The following is a 16,992-nucleotide window of genomic DNA, read 5'->3' as shown; positions in this document are numbered from 1 at the left end:
GGGTGTGGTGGTGCATGCCTGTAATCCTAGCTACTTGGGAGGCTGAAGCGGGAGAATCGCTTGAACCCAGAAGGCAGAGTGCTGTTGCACTCCAGCCTGAGTGACAGAGCAAGATTCGGTCTCAAAAAAATAAAAAAATAAAAAAAATAAAAATTGCTCCCTCTTCATTCATATCCATAGCTGTGACTGAGATCCATCTCCTAGGTTTATACTTTTGTGGTTTCAGAATGTTTTTAAAGTTGTCTGAGGTAGATTTTCTTCTGTGAATTTACCTTGAGTTACAGGAAGGGCACTCTGGTCACTCACTAGTAATATGGCCTTGGAGGTGGGGAGCAGAGACATGCACAGACCCTCCTCCTTGACCCCTAAACCAGGTTCTAGAAAATTCTACTTGGGACCAGAGCTTGTTTCTGCACTCTGAGTGAACTGGGTGAATTTTCATTATGAGATTTTTATCTCAATAAGGCTGATCTAGCCAGCAGGTCCTTACAGGGAATTCGCCTTGAATCTGCTCTGGAAAGGGACAAAAGAAACAGCAGGACAGACCAGTTAAAAACTCACATCTTTATCCGGGAGGAGCCTGCGGATGTCCACGTGAGAGCAGTGCCACCCAGGATTCATGCCTGTGTTATTATGGCCAATCCGAATTTTTTCAATGATTTCTCCCACATCTTCTAACTTTGGAAAGGTGATAAGGCACCAGATGTTAGCTGAAAGATCCAGGAAAGTATGGCCTGGCAACATCCTGCTTCCCCAGGGCATCTACCTTGAGTCCCTTTGCACTTCCTCCTGATACGTCCCCACTGTCCAGCCAGGCCAACTCCCACTGACCTTGACACACATGCCATGCCCATGCCTCATGTCCCCTCTCTTAAAGTCAGCCTTGACTCCAGAACTTGGTTCAATCTACCTTCTCTGGGAGGGGGACCCCTTTTCAGTGTGGAACCCAGCTCCCCATCTTCCACTGCTCGCTGTTGTAGCAACTCATCCCTTGTGTGAGAACTGAATTGGGTAGCAAAAGATGAGTCCTGGCTGTGCCATGCTCCTGTCTTGCCAAGTTGACTTATTCAAGGCCCCAGACCTCTAAGAGTCCCCCACCTTCCAGCCACTCCTTTTCTGAGCTCCCACGTAGAAATGCCAGTCCCTCAAACTCCACATTCCTTGTCACAGGGCCTTTGCACATGCTTTGCTTGCCTCTCTGTCTTCCTCTTCTTTACCTAATGCCATGCCTGCTCAACCTCGTAATCCAGGTCTCAATGATCACTTCCTCAGGAAAGCCCTTGACCTCCCCAAAAAAGTGAACTCTCTTCATGACAGACTCTTGTTGCATAGTGGAGCCCCTCCTTGGAGCACTTCTCATAGTTGTAAGTTTTCATTTATTTTGCTCTGCATTGTATCCTGAAAACCTAGAACAGTGCCCATGACCTAGGCACTCAATAAGTGTTGGTTGCAAGGACGAAAGAGTGTTTCCTTAGCTGCAAAATGGGTATGATAAAATCAGCCAGGCCTTCTCATAATGCGGTGGTGAGCCTTAACCACGATGGTGTGCATGAAAGTCCCTTGAAAGAAAAAACTGATACATGTGTGCCGGGTGAGCCCCTGAACTGGGTGGGGGATGGGGCAGCTACAACATCTTCTCTCTTCCACCTGGAGCATACAGGTATGGGATGCAGAGGAGAATCTCTGGCTTCTGTGACCTTAATCCTCTAAGCCCTAAGTTGCATGGGACAGGATGGCTGCCTCAGGTTTTTTCTGTTTGTTTGTTTGTTTGTTTGTTTTGAGATGGAGTTTCGCTGTTGTCGCCCAGGCTGGAGTGCAGTGGTGAAACCTCAACTCATGGCAACCTCCACCTCCTAGGTTCAAGTGATTCTCCTGCCTCAGCCTCTGGAGTAGCTGGGATTACAGGCACCTGCCACCATGCCCAGCTAAATTTTATATTTTTTAGTAGAGACGGGGTTTTACCATGTTGGCCAGACTGGTCTCGAACTCCTAACCTCAGGTGATCCACCCACCTTGGCCTCCCAAAATGCTGGGATTACAGGCATGAGCCACCGTGCCCAGCTGCCGTCTCAGTTCTAAGCCCTCAGAGAGCAAGGCGGCCTTTAGGGGACAGCTAGTCATGGTTGGTGGGCCTCAGAGAAAGACTCAGAGGACATCAGCATCAAAAGGGACCCTAGTATTCTGGAAGGTGAAAGAATTAGGCAGAGAAGTCTCTGAAACTGAACTGCTTGAGTCTAGATCCTAGCTCTGCTGTTTTAAGACACCTTGAGTAAGTCTGCTTAACCTTTCTGTGCTTTATTTCCTCATCTGTAAAATGGGATGATCATACTACTGACGTCGTGGAAATGTTATGAAGATTAAATGAGTTGATACACATCAGGTCCTTAGAACTGTGCTGGCCCTTGGATGTTCTCAATAACTCTTAGCTATTATTGTTCTTTTTCTGGTCAACCCCTTTTTTTAGGAAGGGGCCACAGAGAGAGGAAGTGGCTTCCTCATGAGTTAGCAGCTGAGCCAGAGTCAGATCCAGGGTTATGGACTCTGCAATCCAGCGTTTTACCTCCTACCTGAAAATCAATCAGAAAAGGGAAGTGCAGAGAGAGGGGCACAGGTGGGCAGAGAGACAGAGGCCAGGAGACAAAGCGCTTTCATTTGTTTCCCAGCTCACACACTGCCCCCAAATCCAGAGACATTTGAAAAGAAAAAAACATAGCAACAAAATTACTGGCAAATTATAGCTGTCTATTAGTGGGGACTTCATTGATAAAAACTCCCCGGAAGTCATGCTGAGGTGTGATCACAGCCTCAGCCGCTGACGGCATCAGGCCTGGATGACTCACGCACCACGACATCTTGGGTGGATGAGACGTTAACTTTGTGTGGATTAATGAATCACCCTTACATTTTCTTGTTAAAAGACTCAACAAAGGTGACAGACCTTCCCACAAGTGCTGACTGCTCCAGAGAAGGTGGGAAGAGAGCAGGGCGTCCCCCGGGATAGAGACTGGCCCAGGAAGAAGGAAGGTGCCCTGGGCTTTGTTTCCTATCAGAAAATAAGGGGTACATCTCCAAAGATCCCACTGCCCGGAGGGCCCAGGCTTCTGAGGCTCCTGGCTCTTCTCCTTCAGGGTCTCCTGCGCTTCCCCTCTAAGTCTTGCTTCATCACTGCCGTCCATCCAAGTCACATCACACTCCTCCCATGACTTCCAGCCAAACCTCAAGCCACACGCTTATTTCCACCTCTGAGCTGCTGGCCATGCTGTTTCCTTTGCTAGAAATGCCTTTCCTCCTTGTCTCTGCCACTGGCCCCTTTCAGATCCAACTCAAAGCCATCTCTTCCAAGGAGCCTTCTCCCTTCTCTAAACAGTGATAGTAAGCTCAGTCCATTTGCTTGTCTACTGCAATAGCTAAGAGTGCATATTACAAAGCCAGTCCTCCTGGGTTTCAATCCTGCTCTCACTAGATCCTAGCTGTGTGGTTTTAGGGAAGCAACTGAACCTCTGTGCCCCAGTTTCCCCGTATTTACCTGGGGACAATTGCAGCACAGAATTTTTATGACAATTAAGTGAGTTAGCATAGATAAAGCCTATGACAGTGCCCTCTGACCCACAGGGTCAGTGACAATGACCATCACCAGACTCTCTCATTACCTTTGTGGGGAGGACTGGGGTCCCCAATTTGACCGTAAGCCCCTCTCAGGCAGTATCTGTGCTCTCCCCTTCTCTTGTGTCTCCCACCCAACCTGGCGCACAGCTGAGCACACTGGGCAGGCACAGTGCATATGCACTAAATTGAAGTATATGGATTCCAAGGCGCTATGACCTACAGGCACAGTAAACACTGAACAACAGCACCCCCATTGTCAAGATCTGATGGGAAGCCATGGAACATACATAATGTTCTTCTCTATTAAATTGTTTGACCATAGCTTGAGAGCTGAGCAGGAGACCCTATCCCCACATGACCACTGGTGGTGGGATTTCCACCTCTCCCTGGCCAGCAGTATCAGCAGAACCCCACAACCAGCAAGTCTGGGAGCCATGTTCCACCTGTGGGTAAGTGTCTATTGTTGGAAGCTCTAGAGAGCCTGTTGACGTTATGCCTCTCGTGTTTCCAAGTCCTGTCTCTCATCATTGCCTTTGATCCTGACATCAGTCCAGGAGGCACAGGTTGAGCTTCACCATTCCCCTGGTTGCTTGGATGTACTGAGGACAGGAAGGTAGGATGAGCTTCCCACCTTCCTCTCTAATAGCAGCGCATCAGGATGAAGGGCATGTGTTCTGCCCTGAATGTAGGGCTTCTCCTCTCCCTCTGTCTGACCTACCCCATCCCTGGACAGCCTGCTGAGCCCAAGTACCTCCACAATGAAGCGTGAGGCAGACTTCCTCTCAAAGAACTGCTTCTGTTCCCTCTTGTTGGTGCACAGATACTTCTGCTGGGTGCACACGGCATCGCAGCCATAGATGATGATGAAGATGTTGGCATCTGTCCCAGCAGCAAAGACATCACTGGTGTAGAGGGTGATCTCGTAAGGAACAACTGAGGGTGGTGGTCAGAGAACAAAGCCAGAGGGGATGAGAGAACAGAAAACAAACATGGTGAGAGCCAGTTCTTCAGCAGCACCACCAGCCCGGACCCTTGCACTGGGGATCTGCTGCCCAGGGACCTGGACCTTCACAAAGTTGCCTAGCAACTGCAGTTGGGGTCTGGGCCTGCCCAGCCACCACGGAAAACCCTCACCCCCTCATACCAGGTTGTGTGAGCCTCTCACATCCCAGAGTGCATGTACCAGACTGGTTGAAAGCACAGGCTTTGGAATTTGACAAGCCCATGTTGGAAACCTGGCTCTGTCTTGACCATTGGTGTTATCTGGGCAAGTTACTTCTGAGCCTCAGTGTCCACTGTCTGTAAAGTGCCCTCCACATGGTGCTTGGCTGAAGAGACTCCATAAACAAGAGCACTAGATTTCAGGGGGCAACATGCTGATTGGATCAGCTAGTCTACAGTAGTGAGCATTCTTTCTCTCCTCTCCCTATCCCCTGCTCCCAGGCCCTCACTTGCTCCCAGATGGCCTGCCTTCCCCAACCCATCCACCTCACACCCAGTCCCTCATTCAGGTTCCCTCACATTACAGAGGTCTTTCATAGGGGAGGGGATAGCAGGAGGCAAGGGCTGCCACCAGGGTTTACTTGGTCCCACCAGGGACAATCTGTTCTCAAAAGAGGGTTGACAAATCAGTGCTGTCAGCAAGCAGCTTCCTGGTGGGCAGCCACCAGTGTGAATAGAGACCAGTATGTCTCTATGCATGGGTGGAAGACCCTTTGCTTCAGAAACTTTTGGGGATGCTTGTTAAAAATACAGATTTGCAGGCCAGGTGTGGTGGCTCATGACTGTAATCCCAGCACTTTGGGAGGCCGAGGTGGGCGAATCACTTGAGGTCAGGAGTTTGAGACCAGCCCAGCCAACATGGTGAAACCCTGTCTCTACTAAAAACATAAAAGGTAGCTGGGTGTGGTAGTAGGCACTTGTAGTCCCAGCTACTTGGGAGGCTGAGGCAGGAGAATTGCTTGAACCCGGGAGGTGGAGGTTGCAATAAGCTGAGATCATACCACTGCACTTCAGCCTGGGTAACAGAATGAAACTCTCTCTCAAAAAAAATAATAAAATAAAATTAAATTAAAATAAAATATAGATTTGCAAACCCTGCCTTAGCTTCTCTGCGGGATGGGTATAGAGATCTAAATGTTTAACTCATAGTTTATACTAAGGTTGGAGAGTGCCTAAAACAATGTATTGCTATAGGAACTATAGGTTAGTTCATTAGCAGGTTGTGAAATGGGTTTAGTAGGTTGTCAACAGTATTTTTAAAAATATGTGGAATTGAAAAAAATTTAATAGAAAAATATCACTGTATATCACACATAATGAGGGTGCAATATTTTGTGACATTTTTATTTTTTGCATATGTGTATAAATGTGTACACTTACTCTGGGTCACAGTAACTAAAAAAAATTAAGAAAAAGAAAAGAAGAATATTGAAAACCCAGAGAAACAGTTCAAGTGGATGTCTACTCTATCCTGTAATCTTGGCCCTTGAAAGAAGTCACAATAGAAGCTTCCTGCTCTCTTGTGGCCCTTACCTTCTCCAGATGAGGATGTTGCTTTCATTTATCATCATGGCTACTTTGCTGTAGGGCTGTAGTAGTGATACCCGCAGTAATAATAGTAATCACTTATTAAGTACTTTCTATATGTCAGACTCTGTACTGAGTATGCTGTGGTCCTTATCTCCTTTAACCCTCACAATGACCCAAAGGAGTAGGCATTATTACACTCCATGTTACAGATGAGAAAACCAAGGCTCAGAGAGGTGAAGTAACTTGCCCAAAGTCACATGGTAGAACTTGAACTCAAACCCAGGCTTGTCTGACCTTAAAGCCTGTATGGTCAGCCTCTAGGAATCCTGTTGCTGTGAACTAGAGATAAGTACTACTGCTTAGCCACAGGCCACAGAAAGGGATAGCATGGAGGTGACCACTACTCCACAATGGCTTGAAAAGGCCCTCACCGATAGGTTGAAGGGAAACAGCCTCGACCCTGCCAGGTGTTCAAGCAATAACAGAGGTGTCATCTCTGCAGCATACAGCCCTTTCCTCTGAGCCTCTGGGTTTTCTCCCTGCCCCAAGACTTGGAAAGCCTTGAACAGAAAAGCTGGCAACAGAATCTGAGCTTTCCTGAGACTGGCCAGCAGTAGGAGAACCCCTGGAAGTTTCTGGGCAGGAACAGCTCACCCTTTAGGTTAGTTTTAATATCAGGCTGAAACTGAGCATGTTCAAAGTCAAGCCATACAAACTCTTTATCTTTTCTTTTATTTTTCTTTTCTTTTTTGGTATGGTGTATCCTAGGGCATGTAGGGAGAAATGGATGCGTTTGTCCTCAAGGGTTCCAACCAGTGCCGCTGCCAGCCCCATGCACATCTTTCAGGCCAGAGTCTGTCCTCGCCTGCAGGTGACTCCTGGGAACAGAGGCTGGATCCAGGGCTGGTTTTGGGCATGCCCAGCCAGAGAAATCTCACTTCATTTTAGACTTTGGATCAGAAGATATTTTGATGATCTGTTTACTTTATTGCTCTAGGCAAAAAATTGTTCATCACTGATACATGCTATTAAGTATGAGTTGTTTGGGGGAAATCTTGTGGTACAGTTTATTCTTTAGTTAGAAAAAATTATATGCTCTGGATTTTATTCAGATTTTACCAAATTTAGATAGACTTTTAGAGTTTAATTTCAGTTTGATTCCCAGTACCTAGTACTACATACTTACATGTCTATAAACATTTAATACATTCTTTCTGATGATGACATTGGAAAGGAAGTGTTAAAACTTCACTAAATTACTCCCTTCCCTTCTTCCCCTTAGCTAGAAAATGGAATTACATTCACCTTCTTTTTGAATTCTGGATCTGGCAGGGTCCAGGCTGTGTTTCCCTTCAACCCATAAGTGAGGGCCCTTTCAAGCCATTGTGGGGCTGGCAGTCATGTTTACCACCTGAGAAAATCTTATACTGTTGATTTATTTGGCATGTTAATGACCGGAGTAAGAACTGGTGACAGGGCTGATAATGATTCCTCAGTTAGATGTTTATCTTTCTTCCTTTTGGATATTGCTATCATCCTGCATTATTATCTCTATGCTGCAGATGAGGAATCTGAACCCTAGAGAGGTTAGACTCTCTACATGTTGTCACCAGCTAACTTGGAGTGGAGTTTAGAATAAATCTCATGTTTTCATTTCCTGGGTCCTGAACTCTGCCCACAGCCCCCACAGAGCTCAGGAAATTCAAGACAGGGATGAGAGACCAAAATCTTCAAGGTGGGCCTGGCCCACAGTCAATGCTGAAGGAGGAACTGGGGCTGAATTGGGGTAGCTGGTGATGGGGCCCCAGAGAAGGGCCGGCCTTGCCGTGTGTGGTTCCTACATGGCGTGTACAGCCTCGTCTGAAGCTCTGTGTGGAAGAGGTCTCTGATGATGGACCCGTCGTCTTCATTTTTGGCCAGCCAGCGGCCACAGGGAAACATCATGCACTTCCCAAGAGATGGGGCATCCACCTCTACCCAGTCTACAAACCAGCCTGGGGCCTTGCCTAGAAAGAGAGGAGACACAGAACCCATCAAGGATCTGAGCAGAGATGATTTCCTGTGGGTAACTTCAGGGACTCCTGACATCCTTCCTTATTTGGTGGCTGGCCGATACCATTAACATGACATCCCTTTTGCTTGCAGCATTGCTATTAAAATGTGCACCCAGATGTTGAAGCTGGATCACACTCCAGGCTACTGTCAGTGAAATTAGTAAGAGTAAAAGAGCATCAATAGGAGATGACAGAAGAGTAGGGGGAGGCTGAGGTGGGAGGGCACTGAGAGGAAGCAAGGATGCTCTTCTTCCTTGAAAAAGGGGCTTCAAAAAGAACTCAGGGATGCCAGAAAGAGCCTATTTACAAAAGCTTTATAATCTTACCCAATGATAGGAATGATGCAATTGAATCAAAGGCTCTGGGGGTGGAGCCAAGAAATCTGTGAGTTAACCCCCAAGGTGATTCTGTTGCACACTCGAAGAACTACTGAGTTAGATTGGGGATTTTCATATCTGGCTGTGCATTGAAATTACCGACACTGGAGGATAGAGAAAGGCTTTAAAAATCACCAGTGTCCAGGTACACCGCTAGACTAATTAGGCCAGAAACTCTGTGTGCAGCTGAGGACTCTCTGGGCTCTGCTGGGCTAAAGGGATTGAGGAAGCTGTGTCATTACAGAAGACAGATGGCATTGGAATTTCCAGAGTCTTTCCCAGAGGCCCACAAGGACCTGTCCATGGTCCTTAAAGTCTTAACAGGGAGCAGAGGGGAGGAAAGCCACACCTGTGTTGTCATGGCCAAGCCGAACTTTCCACAGGTCTCCCAGATCCAGCGTCTCCACCGTGAAGATTTCAATGCTGTCCCTCTCAAACTTATTGCTGTTTGTCTTGGAGGACTTCAGGAGGGTCATTCCTGTTGATCGGATGACCCCAGCATGACTGGCTGGACCTGAGGCCTTTCAATCCTAGTCAGACCCAAACCTTTAATCCCTTTACAAAATGACCAAATTTCTGAACTTCCACCAAATTTAGGCTGTGCAATTATCATCCACTGGCTACCTTTGCACAGTGGGCATTTAAAAAAATTTTTATTTCAATAGCTTTTGGGGTACAGGTGGTTTTTGGTTACATGGGTGAGTTAGTAGTGAATTCTGAGATTTTGGTGCACCACCACCTGAGCAGTGTACTCTGTACTCAATCTTGTCTTTTATCACTCACCCCTTTCCCAACCTTTCTGCAATGAGTCCCCACAGTCCATTATATCATTTTGTATGTTTTTGCACCCTCATAGCTTAGCTCTCTCCTATAAGTGAGAACATTCAGTATTTGGTTTCTCCATTCCTGAGTTACTTCACTTAGAATAATGGGCTCCAGCACCATCCAAGTTGCTGTATAAGACATTATTTCATTCCTTTTTATGGCTGAGTAGTATTCCATGGTGTATATATACACCACATTGTCTTTTTATCTTTTTTTAAAAAATTTTGTTATACTTTAAGTTCTGGGGTACACGTACAGAATGTGAAGTTTTGTTACATAGGAATACACGTGCCATGGTGGTTTGCTGCACCCATCAACCTGTCATCTACATTAGGTGTTTCTCCTAATGCTATCCCTCCCCTAAGCCCCCACCCCCTGACAGACCTCAGTGTGTGATGTTCCCCTCCCTGTGTCCACGTGCTCTCACTATTCAACTCACAGTGGGCACTTTTTTGTGTGTGTTCTTTCATTGAGTTTTACAATAACCCTTTAGGGTGTGCATTTTTATTTCCAGTTTATGTCGAAAGAGATACCTTACTCAAAATCATCCAGGAGACAGTTGTGGAGCTCTAAGTCAAAGCTGCACCACTTCCATACCCTCACAACTCTCTACATGGAGAGGGAGCCAGTGACAAAGCCACACTCCCTATGTTCCCTGGGGAAACATGGGGTTTCCTTCAGGGATGGGACATGTGGGAATTTCTGGAGCATCTTCTCTGGATGACAGAGGAGGGATGAATTTGAATGCCTCCCCCACCCTTGGCTATTTCACATATAAAATCGTCCTGAGACTGGCTGCAGTGTCAGTCTGAAACTGAGGTGATCTCAGAGTCATCACTGTGTCCTCCTGCCTCAGCATGTACTGCATTGCCTTTAAGTCTCTGTACCCTGATAAGTCCCAGCTCTGGGCCCACCTCATGTAGAAAGTCTTCTGCTATTCCTAGACTCACTACAGACTGGTTTAAGTATACAGAGAGACAGACAGACCTTGGTCCAATCTCTAGCTCTGCCACATACCACTGGGTGGCCTTGGGAAAATTATGTAATATTTCTGAGACTTGGTTTTCCAAATGTCAAAAAGGAGAGGTCTTAGTCCCTTCGTAGGGCTGTTGTGAGGATTTAATGAGTCGATGACTGTTGGATGCTCAAGAATGTGTCTAACACATGGAAAGACCTCAGTTAATAAAAGCAGTTGCCAAGGCCCATTAATTTATTTGATCATGGTTCAGGAAGGATTGTAATCACATACATTTGTAGGTTATGACCGAATTATATCATTATATATTATCTGCTTTATCCAACCTATTAAATAATTGATGTTAATTAATGTTTATTGAGTGCCACTTTTGTCCCAAATGTTGTATGTGTTCAACTTCATTAGACCTTCAACTCTATAAGGCACATACTAATTTTATCCTCATTTTATAAATAGAGGAAACTAAGGCACAGAGGGGTTAAGCAACTTGCCCAATGTCACACAGCTCATAAATGGTGGAGTGGAGGTTTGAACCAATCAGACAAGCTTCAGAGTCCATGCTCTCTACCAGCACATTGTTGTAGTAGATATGAGCACCCCATGGTCAAAGGTTAGGTCCATTTATTCTTCAATAATGCTTGGCACTAGGCTCTGGACCTGCAGGATTTTGAGCAAATACATGATGACTACTTGAGGGACTGACTCCTCTCTAAACTCAACAGAATGACTGGACAGTGGTGTGAGCAGATGGCTGGACCCAACACGAAATACCACCTTCTCTGAGTACCTGGGCAAAGGCTCCTAAACAACTCTACGATGCCTGGAGTGCCTCATACTGAGAGTACCATGGCTGAATTTCATTGGAAGTTGCGCAAAGCCACCTTGTCCCAGATTGTTGTTGGGTGGAGTCAGGGCTACCTCCACCATTGGAACAGAAAAGGAAAGCTGGCTCAGAGAAGAAGAAAATTTTTAGAAAAAAAGGAACTTTTTTGATGGGGCCTTTCTTGATGGGGCTAATTGCTTGCATACTATTGAGAGACAGAAGCATAATTGGGATTCCCTTGGAAATTTCTGCTGAGTCTTCTGGTCTCCCTGGGGAAGAATGTGTGTGAACCTTGGCCCTGCACTGCTTTCTTACCAGTGTCATCTTGTGTGCCAAAGAGTGTGATGAAGACATTAGCATCTGTGCCTGCATTCTTCTTAACCCCAGTCTTTATGGTCACTGAGAATGTGGTAGATTTATCTGCCAAGAGAATAGTATAGAGCAATGAATTGTAGATTGTTCCTCTCATGAAAGGAGGAAAGAGGACAACCACCTCCTCTAGGAGGGCTTCCTTGATTCACTCCCTCTAGTCCCATCACTCCAATTTTTCTCTTGCCCCTTCAATCCTATATCTGTGAGCCCAGTGATTAGTAATAAGTATGTTTCTACGTTCCTCTTGGCCATTTCTAGGAATCATTTTTTTTAGCATGTGTTGTTCTGCAGTCACCGTTATTCTGGAAACTTCCAGAGGGTAGAGAGGTGAGTCCTCTGCCTCTAGCTTATACAGGAAGCCTTCAATCAATAGAGTTGATAGGATGGTTAGGGGAGTCTTGGAGTGACTTTAAGGGTCAGAGTTTCAGCAACCAGGAGCCCCATTCTAACTCCTCCTGTCTGGGAGGAGTTTTAGGGATGCATGTTTCAGGGGAGCATCATAGAACTCTTGAAGGTTACTGTTCATTCTTTCCCTTGACAAAAATGCATTGAGCGCCTATAGGGGAGGGCAAAAGACTGAATCAGAAGTGGCTACACTCATTCCATTCTACTCCACTCTACTCCACTCCATTCTACTCCACTCCACTCCACTCCATTCCATTCCATTCCATCCCAATACATTACATTCCAACCCATCCCATTCCATTCCATTCCAATCCACTCCACTCCATTCTACTCCACTCCACTCCATTCCACTTCAATGCATTCCGTTCCATTTCAATACATTCCATTCCATTCCATTCCAACCCATCACATTCCATTCCATTCCATTCCATTCCATTCCAATCCATCCCATACCATTCAATTTCATTCCAATCTATTCCATTCCAATCATCCCATTTCAGTCCATTCCACTCCATTCCAATTCATTCAATTTGATTCCAATCCATTCAATTTCATTTCTGACAATAACTAGGTCCTAAGCTGTGTGCTTTATACTGCCTTGTCAGGGAGGAAGTGCCCAGAGCCCACTGGGAAGGGAAGGAAGATGGAGACTTAGGGTTAGGGAGAGGCAGAGGGAAGGGGTACTGGAGAAAGAAATCAGCTCTAGTTTAGAAAACCTTTCTGCTCCAGGGCCAGGTTGTCGAGGGGGTTGTTGTCACCGCCTCCCCCACCCTCCTCGCTCTGTGGCAGCACATAGGACTCATCCACTGGCAACAGCTCCCTGGACAGCTGACCATCATCCTCCTCCACTGCCAGCCAACGTTGGCATGGAAAGTAGTACCTGTAGGGGTGGACAGGGAAAGATTGGAATGTCCTCTTAGAAAGGTCTCGTCTAGCAGCAGTCATGGGCTGAGAATGAGAGGCCCTCTATGGGGTCCCAAACTCTCCCCTGTCTGCCCCTGACAGCATTGCCCTGCTATTCTACCCAGTCTGGGAATTGTTCCATTAGTCATTTGCCTGGGGTAGAGAACAAACATGGGGACACTGTCTCCAGACATCCCATTGAAAATGGTTATGTGACCTGCCTGGAGCACACAGAGCCTCAATCAGGGTCATATTAGATGGAAGTATCTAGAAGGAGAGGGACATATGGGGACTGTTCCAACCCTTTCCAGAATGAATCTACTAGCCAGGGCTATTTTATTAGAGCGAGTTGTATGTAGTCAGCGCACAATATGTAAGTGTTGAACTAATGGATTTTAATGGAATGAACCAGTTATGTATGCTTTTGGAAGGTACACAGAGTGTGGCTGAGGAGTTGGCATAGCAGACTGCTGAGTCCATCTAGGAAAGGGAGGTCCGAGTCAGACCCCTCAGCGTGGAGGTAACACCCAGCACAAGGGAGGTAACACCCACCGCAAGGGTGAAGGTAGGGCCAGGGATGGGAGGCACAGGGGCGTAATTAAGTACTCTCCCTTGGATCAGACTGTCCAAGTTTAAATTCTGGCTCTACCACTAATAGTTGTGCAACTTTAAGTAAGTGTCCTATCTCTGTGTGCTAGAGCTGCCAGATTTAGCCAATAGAATTACAAAATCCCTATTAAATTTGGATTTTAGATAAACAATGCATAATGTTTTAAGTGTGTTCTATCTAATATTTGGGTCGCGCTTATACAAAAACATTATTCATTGCTTATCTGAAATTCAAATTTGACTGGCAACCCTACTCTGTGCCTCAGTGTACCATAAAATAAGCATAATATTGTCTGTTTCATCAGGTGTTTTGAGGATTACATGTGTTAACCTTATAAAGTGCTTATAAAAAAGCCTGGCTCAACATAGGCTCTCAGTAAGCATTGCTACTGCTATTGTTGCTCTTGTGACTTCCCTTCCCTTTCATTCTCCTTGGCCCATGCCTGGGGCTTCTGGACGCTGTGGTCTGGGAAGCTCCTCTCTGGCCGCTAAGCTCCCAGGATAAAACAAAAGGTCTGAGAATTCAGCCTATCTCTAAGTTGGGGGCCATTCCACCCTCTTTATGCCCCTTCCCCACCCCTGCCCTGATGCACAAGGGCCACTCAGGGACTGCTCAAAGTCTGGAGAGGTGGGAGCACCTTAGGCCAAAGATCCCATCCCTGTCTGAGTCCCCATATTTTCCTAGAGTCTTCATTGCCTCCAAGTATCAAAATGTTAGAGGAGCAGAACCAGAGAGCGAAATCTCAGTCAATGGGCTCAGATGGGGTGGGGAGGGGGGCAATGTTATACTGATGGCATGGATTTAAAGGAGCTCAACCTGGGGCAATATGAACTAAACTACCATTAAATTAGTGTTTAAGAGAAAAATGCATACTGTTCTGCTTCTTAACCTTTAAATGTATGAATAGAAGAGTTAACATTTTATCCAATCAAATAACTTATGAATAATAGGCTATTGTTATAAATTATGGCCAATTAAGGAAGAGAGATAGAAATAAAGAGAGAGGTGGGGTCAGAGCAGAGGTGGAGATAGAGTGTGTAGGAAGTTGGCGGAGGACAAGGACAGAGGGAGACACACACACAAAGAAAAAGCCAGGGAGGGACAGGAAAAAAGTCAAAGACAGAAAGAAAAGATACAAGCCCTCCCATGCATACAAAGAGAAAATGCACAGGGAGTCTGGATTTCCTGGAGCAAAATCTCCATTGTCCCTGAGATACTTGCATCGTGACTTTAAAGCCCCTCAGCATGCTCACTACTGTAGAGAGCAGCACATCTCCTCTCAGAGCCTGCTCCCTGTACCAACAGAACCAAAGCAGGAGTCAGGTATGGCCTGAGTGCTGGGCGTTCAGCTTCCATCTCCACAGTGCCAACAAGCACACATGAAGATTTAGGACACCAGGCCTACTGACTCCTACCTCTTCCTCCTCCAGGAATACATCCTGCTCAACCAGGCTTCTGGATACTGGGAGGGGACCAGGCAGGGGATTTTTAGTGAACAAAGGAGATGAGAGGAATGCAGGTGTTCTGAGCCAGATAAGCTCTCCACATTCCTAAACAAGGATGATGGAAGGAAAGAGTAAGGGCTTCAGTAAGCAGGAGGTTGAAACTGAGCATTGAACCAAAAGCTTGAAACTGTTAAAAGTATAAACCTCACTTGAAAGTAAAAAATTGAATGAAGAGATTGCAAATTTGAGTATCATACAATATAAATAATTTCATACAGAATTTCCCATTTTGTTTATAAGCTAAAGTCTGGACAACATCAACTGTGAGTAAATCCTGGCTGAGCGGTATACTGAGAAAAGCATGGATCTGGAACTCAGGAATTCCGGATTTGTTTCCCTCCTCTGCCCCTAACAAGCTGTGAGATCCTAGGGATTAAACTGTACCACCCAGAAGGCTGGGTGAGATGACCTGGAAGGTCTTTTCTGTCTCAACATTCTGGGACCTCTAGGATCCCTGGAGGAATGGGAGATTCCAGAGGACAATTTTTGTTTGATAAAATTTAAGGGAAAAAACTTTAACAACTTTTTGTTCAATCCTTTCCAGAAATCCCACCCAACATATTTGCCACATAAAACAACATTCAAGAATGGCATCTATCTTTAATTATTAAGGATCTTATAGGACCCCCCCCCAGGCCATCAATTAAAACATAAATCTTTGTTTCAGGGCTGGGAACAGAGGTAGAGAAAACATAGAATATCACATCAAATGTGGATGAAACTCAGGACACTAAACATATTTCCAGCCTTTTTTTTTTGGCATTGGCCTCTTTGTCTTTGAAACTGAGTGCATTAGACTTTATTATAGATCTTAAAAATGCAGCTAGCTAGAGTATTGAAAGAAAAAGGAAAGAAGGACAATCTCATTTAATCAACAAGCCAATAAATTTGGACAGGGTGATAAAGTAGCAGAGCCAATGATTAAGCAACTTAACAAAGATGCCCTAATTCAAGACAACATACTCCCAAATATCCCACCATTTCTGTCATGTATCCTGAAACCCAAACATTAGAGGCTCATAGCTTTTGATGCTGAAGGACGCTGAATTTTTAAGTTATTTGTTAATATATATGGAATCCCTGGGCTGTAAGGGATTTTTAAGAGTCAGTGTGTGATCTGCCAAATCAGTTTTCCACTATAAGGATGATTACAGAAGCATATGTTGAGGAAAAGCTTCCATCAACCAGGGTCCCTGAGTGAACATGCTGAGCAAAGTCCCCTGATACCCTACATCAGACATATAAGTGAGAAATAAACTTTTGTTGTGTTAGGCCACTGACATTTTAGGCCTGTTTGTTACTTAGCAGAACCTAGCCTATTCTGACTGATACAACTTCAGCATTAGTCTCAAATAAGTGGTAATCGAATTGATAAGGATGGAAAAGGTTGCTCAGGGAGTATATTTGTCTGTTCTTCCTACTGGGAAAACTATGACCCCATGAATGCAGAGTTTGCTTACTCATTGTTATATCCACAGCCCCTGGCATACAAGGCACTCATAATATCAATAGAATTGAAAGGCATTGTGTCCTCTGGGGGTAAATCTTTCTCATCACCTTTTTCAAATTTCCTGAGATAACTCCTAAGTTTCTCAATTAGCCACCACTCTTTCCTTGAAGATGCACTTTCTTTATTCTAGTATTCTTTTGCCTAAGGTGGTGCCAAACCTTAGACTCCAGGAATTGTCTGAGCAGCACAAAGGAGGGAAGGAAAGACTAGCCTCTTCTTATTCTAAATGTGACATCACTATTATTAAAAAATATCAATCTAGTGCCTTTGTAAACTGTCATTTTTTTTCAGAGTGGCCAAGGAACAGGGCCTCTCAGGCTAGAGAAGGCAGGAGGAGTTCAAACATAAAATTTCCTGATTTCATAATCTTGTAAAAAGCCTGGACCAGTGTAGTCCTTTACCAAAGGGACATGAGGCTGTGGGCAGAGCCCAGGTTGACCCAAGGGAGACCTCAGATCCCGGGACACGCCATTCAAATCCATCTAAAAAGGTTA

The 16,992-nt window shown here is 45.4% G+C and overlaps 1 protein-coding gene across 3 annotated transcripts in view; it reads right to left on the bottom strand.

Annotated features, from left to right (window-relative positions):
* The window catches only part of LOXHD1 (lipoxygenase homology domains 1), a 193,563-nt gene that overhangs the window by 64,733 nt on the left and 111,838 nt on the right, over nt 1-16,992 (bottom strand). For all 3 annotated transcript variants that reach the window (XM_011978077.1, XM_011978078.1, XM_011978079.1), the window contains 6 exons: nt 12,687-12,850; nt 11,509-11,613; nt 8,919-9,047; nt 7,980-8,144; nt 4,358-4,539; nt 562-678 (listed from right to left, as the gene is read on the bottom strand). In XM_011978077.1, coding sequence (XP_011833467.1) covers nt 562-678; nt 4,358-4,539; nt 7,980-8,144; nt 8,919-9,047; nt 11,509-11,613; nt 12,687-12,850 — 862 coding nt within the window. The remainder of the gene's footprint in view (nt 1-561; nt 679-4,357; nt 4,540-7,979; nt 8,145-8,918; nt 9,048-11,508; nt 11,614-12,686; nt 12,851-16,992) is intronic.

Source organism: Mandrillus leucophaeus, unplaced genomic scaffold, assembly GCF_000951045.1.
Source record: "Mandrillus leucophaeus isolate KB7577 unplaced genomic scaffold, Mleu.le_1.0 Scaffold189, whole genome shotgun sequence".
NCBI lineage: Eukaryota > Metazoa > Chordata > Mammalia > Primates > Cercopithecidae > Mandrillus > Mandrillus leucophaeus.
Note: the sequence above shows the minus strand (reverse complement) of the source record. Positions and strands in the feature narration are given on the sequence as shown.